Raw genomic sequence first — 4,666 nt, 5'->3', positions numbered from 1 at the left:
GACACGTGGCGATTCTCTACGGCGACAGACAGGGCACCCGGGAGGGCGACACGTGGTGGCTACGTGGAGGACATGCCGAACGGCTGGAATCCTGTCCCCGGCATAGCGGCTATAAATACCCACAGTAGCTACAGTGTAAGGGACTTTTGGACGATCGATAGGTTGTTGTTAGAGAATCCCGACCGCAGTCAGTCGGTACTCAGAGCAACCAAGTAGATTGTACTTAGGGCCTTTACCGGGATCAATAAAGATATTTACTTGCTTTAATTGGTCTCGTGTTGTTATATATTGCCTGCGCGTAATTAGCAGTATCAACAGTGTTTGGCATGCAGAAATGGGTTAAAGGGAATAAGTGATACAGTGACTGAAATGCCCTTAGATAATAATAAATGAGGGAATGGATGAGAATAATGAAGGGGTAAAATTGTCTTCACAACAATATATTATCTCATTCCACAAAAATTGTCATGAATTACAATTCGGTAAATGGAGGGAATTGCAATTCCATCCAACCAAACAACGTAATTGAGGAAAGAAACGAATTGCAATGCAACTACACTGAATATTACATCCAACTAAACGGGTTGTAATATCGGTTGTAAAGATAGATTGGTAGCATAATCGTGAAGGCATAAAGAAAGATTTTTGTTGATTAAAGCAAAAATAGTGCAGCAACTTGGTCATCAAAATGATACCTATTCAATATCAAGATTGAAAAGGAGATGGAGACTCTAATTAGTTAAGAAATTATGTTCTTATATTAGTTATTTAGTTTGGTTAGAATATATATAATTAATTAGTCTATATAAATAGAAGTAACATTTATGTACATTGCCACACACAAACAGAAAATACTATATATACATCAATAAACCATTCTCAAAGTAAGGAAATTTCGCAACTTCTGTGCATCACATGATTGAAAAGACAACCTATACGACAAACCCTGATTGAAAAACTCATCTATCTGGATATATACCACAATCTATTCAGTTTATGAAGCTATTTTCATCTCACATTTTCACTGAAATGAAAAATTGGTTTATAAAAGAATGAAGAAGAAACCACTGTGAACACATACTTTTGTCTTGAAATTAAAAGACTGAAAACACTGATACAAATCAGCCAACAAAGCAGAAAGATTGTATAGAAACCAGGCAACATTCACTCTATGCTAATGGATCGAGAACTAGTTTTGAAAAATGATGCACTAAACTTATATATTTTACGCGTCGTCTATGTGGAATATATATATATTTCCATGAAACTGGCTACTATGCATCAGACGCCAAATCAATGCAACGTCGTGACTCCAGCACAAGTTTGCTTGACTTCCATGTTCAATCTGAATTTGTTAAATATCCCTATAACTTCTGCTGCAAAAGGTTTCAACCCGTCATATTGTAATCTTCTGCATTAAGATAAGGATTATAGCTCCCCGGAACTTCAACTTTTCCAATCATCTGATGATCCATTCCTGAAAGTTACAATTTTTAGTATTATATTCCCCACTGGCAGCTGCTCATAATAGGATAATACACTTGTGAGTAAATTACTCGAAATAACATATTCGACATGATATGTAGTTATACTTAGTTTCCTTTCGTGACAGTGCAAAAACCTTCAGAGCACTTAAAATGCCAAGAAAATTGAAGCACGTGCCCATGACCTTTGGTCTGGCTCTGATACCAAATTAAAGCACGTGCTCCATCTCAACTAAAAGTCTAAGCTGATAGAAAAGGATTGCACATTAATGGTTATATGCTCAACAAAGAACACTATTGATGAAAAAATACCGCTTAATGATGGAAAAATTATCATAAATACATACTTGGATTTGATAAGCCATAGAAGGACATTTGGGCGAAATTCCCAGCAGGTTTTGAAGTACTCTCTGAAGGAAACATAGGCTCGGCTTTACTACTTCTTGGATCAATGGAATGCATAGGCGAGCTGACGAGAGGGTTTTGGTAGCAGACATCTTCAGCCCTTGAAGTTGCGATGTGAGAGGACTGAAAATCCTCTGGCTTTGTCTTCTTATCATTGGGTGACTCATCAACCTCGGTCTCCACTTCTGATTCAACATTATTCGTTGCTGTAACCTGCTGTTTTCTTTTCGATCGAGCACGCCTGTTTTGGAACCAATTGTAAACATTCGTTTCAGAAATTTGGCCATGCTGCGACAGTTCAGAGGTTATCTCTTTGATTTTCTGCTTGCTTGGAGTTCCATTGCCCTGATCGAATATTCGCTCAAGAATCTGAAGCTGCACAGGCGTTGGAGTCCACCGCTGTCTGCCCGTTATTTTATGGCCAGCCGATGTCACTAATGGGTCACAATATAGATTCCCCAGCCTCGCTCCTGAGACATCAAGAACAGACTAGAAATCAATTCCAATTTACGCTGATATATTCATATATGGTCAGATGGAGACATGGTTATAGTAATCCTATAAAAGCAACAAATCCAAAGTAATTTGGAAGCCCAAAGGTTAATGATTTCAAGAGCAAACTTGAAGCCATAATAGTTAAGTAATATATGATTCAAACCCAAATTTGGCTACCATAATTCACTTGCTCATCCAACCACAATAAAAACAAATTAAATAATCTTAGTAAGTTCCAGAATTAGTATTCTAGTAATGATGGTAGATCCAGGACCAAAACTCTAAGCAGGGAAACCAATTGATCATGATCTACCCATCATAATAAAGATTCCTAAAACTCATAAAGTCACTAATAATTGGAAGTTTAGCCACTCATTATGACTACACCTCAAGACATCAAACTAAGTTTCAGATCATTTTGCTGAGGATTAAGGATCTAGCTGGATGAGAAATTTTTCTTAAGTATATATAGATTGAGTTTATAACATTTACTAGTTTATTTTGGGTAAAGGAGGAGACTAAAGAAAATCATGTGAACACTCAAAAAGGTTTGACCAACTAAGATACTTGTGCAGTGATAAAAGGTACAGTAAAATTTTTCCAAGAATTTCATTTTGTGATAAAATTTGAAACAAATTCCTTATTTAGATTATGCAATGTTCAACACTCAAAAATAGCAGAATTTTTCACAGTAATCTCAGGAAGAAGAACAAATGGTAGTTACTGTTGTGACATACTGACATTCAACTGATAGTATGATAACGATTCAATTTTGATCTTTTTTTTTCTTTTTTTCTTTTTTTGAAAATCAACGAAAATTGCCACCAAAATTGAAGAAACAGAAAGAGAGAGAGAGAGGGGACCAGCAAGATCGTGTTGGGAAGCGATAGATTTGTGCAAATCGACGAGCTGCTCGCAAATGGTGGCATAGACGGCGATTTGCTTGCGGAGGACTTCCATTTGCTCGTCTGTCATCACTTTTACGAACATTCCTCCGCCCAATTCCTCCGCCTGCTGCGGCGGCGGAGGCGGAGGCGCTAGCTGCTTCTCCCACTCCATTTCTTTCTTCAATTCACTTTATTCAACAAACAAATTAAACAAACCTTTCCAGAGAATCAGCAAACTAGTTTCGCAATCCAACGGAGGACAGTTTTCTTCACTAATCGTAATCAAATCAAAGGAGAATGAAGGGTGAGAGAGATTGAGAGAGAGAGAGAAAGAGGAGACAAAAAAGGTAACGAGAAAGTAAAGCAAAGCGGGAAGAAAGAAAGAGTGAAAGACAGTAAAAGACAAGATTTGGACGTTCAGTCATACTCCGTACTATACCGGGGAAGAATTCTATAATCTCACAATTTTAGTGGATTATTTGTATTCATTTTGTAAAGAATAAATATCCAAAATGGTCCATCGAGTATAGCTAAATTCACAAATTAGTTCGTGATTTTTAATTTTAACCAATTAAGTTTTTAGCTTTGTAATTTTAACACGATTTAGTCCTCCGTCTATTTGACTGTTTGTTGACTGTGATTTTTGAGGATATATATGTAATTTCATGGTTCATCATTGATTTTTTAAGGTTCCGGTTGCATTTTCAGACCGCACTGTTACATTTGAATCCATCGCCAAAAGCAATCTACCAAATCCTGTCGCCTTTCTTCATCCTCCATTTGGATTCAATGTAGTTGAGTTCGTACCAGATTGAAGAAGACAACGTGTTTTCGAACCGGTGCAGCGTCATCCTGGAGGCCTCCATGTGCTCCGGTGAGAGCTGCGGGTTCTTCTGGAGATCGTCGATGACGGCGTGGGCGTTGGCGTTAATGCAGAAGTGTTCGAAGAACCAAATCATGTTAAAATTGCAAAGTTAAGGACTTAATTGGTTAAAATTGAAAATCGAGACCAATTTGTAAATTTAGCTATAGTTGAGGGACCATTTTGAGTATTTACTCTTTTTTAAATGCCTAATTTATTAAATTTGCTACATATTTATGGACTAGTGTATATATAGTATATATAGGGGATAAATAAATAAAAAAAATTTGTCCAATATTAAAGCAATAATAATCATGTAAAATTCCTTTCAAAAAAAATCATGTAAAATTATTTAAAAATTTTAGTCATAACAATCTTTTACAATTTATTAAAGTAATAGATTTTGATTATCAAATTTGAAAAAGCTTATACTTTTCCATAATAATACTTTAAACCAATTTTATAACTTTAACATTTATTTTTAGGAAATAATAACTAATCATTACATATTAAAATGTAAATAAAGTTTAGCT

General features: G+C 35.9%; 1 protein-coding gene across 1 annotated transcript; it reads right to left on the bottom strand.

The window, feature by feature from the left end:
* Positions 1 to 1,066: 1,066 nt before the first annotated feature.
* On the bottom strand, positions 1,067 to 3,670 carry LOC109180146 (WUSCHEL-related homeobox 8-like). Its single transcript, XM_019329618.1, has 3 exons — positions 3,248 to 3,670; positions 1,832 to 2,359; positions 1,067 to 1,477 (listed from the first exon to the last, which is right to left on the bottom strand). The coding sequence occupies exons 1-3, from the start codon at positions 3,441 to 3,443 to the stop codon at positions 1,389 to 1,391; spliced, it is 813 nt and encodes a 270-aa protein (XP_019185163.1). The 5' UTR covers positions 3,444 to 3,670; the 3' UTR covers positions 1,067 to 1,388.
* Between the last annotated feature and the right edge of the window lie 996 nt (positions 3,671 to 4,666).

Source organism: Ipomoea nil, unplaced genomic scaffold (genome assembly GCF_001879475.1).
Source record: "Ipomoea nil cultivar Tokyo-kokei standard unplaced genomic scaffold, Asagao_1.1 scaffold1026, whole genome shotgun sequence".
In the NCBI taxonomy this organism is placed as follows: domain Eukaryota; kingdom Viridiplantae; phylum Streptophyta; class Magnoliopsida; order Solanales; family Convolvulaceae; genus Ipomoea; species Ipomoea nil.
This window is presented reverse-complemented; position numbering and strand designations above follow the sequence as displayed.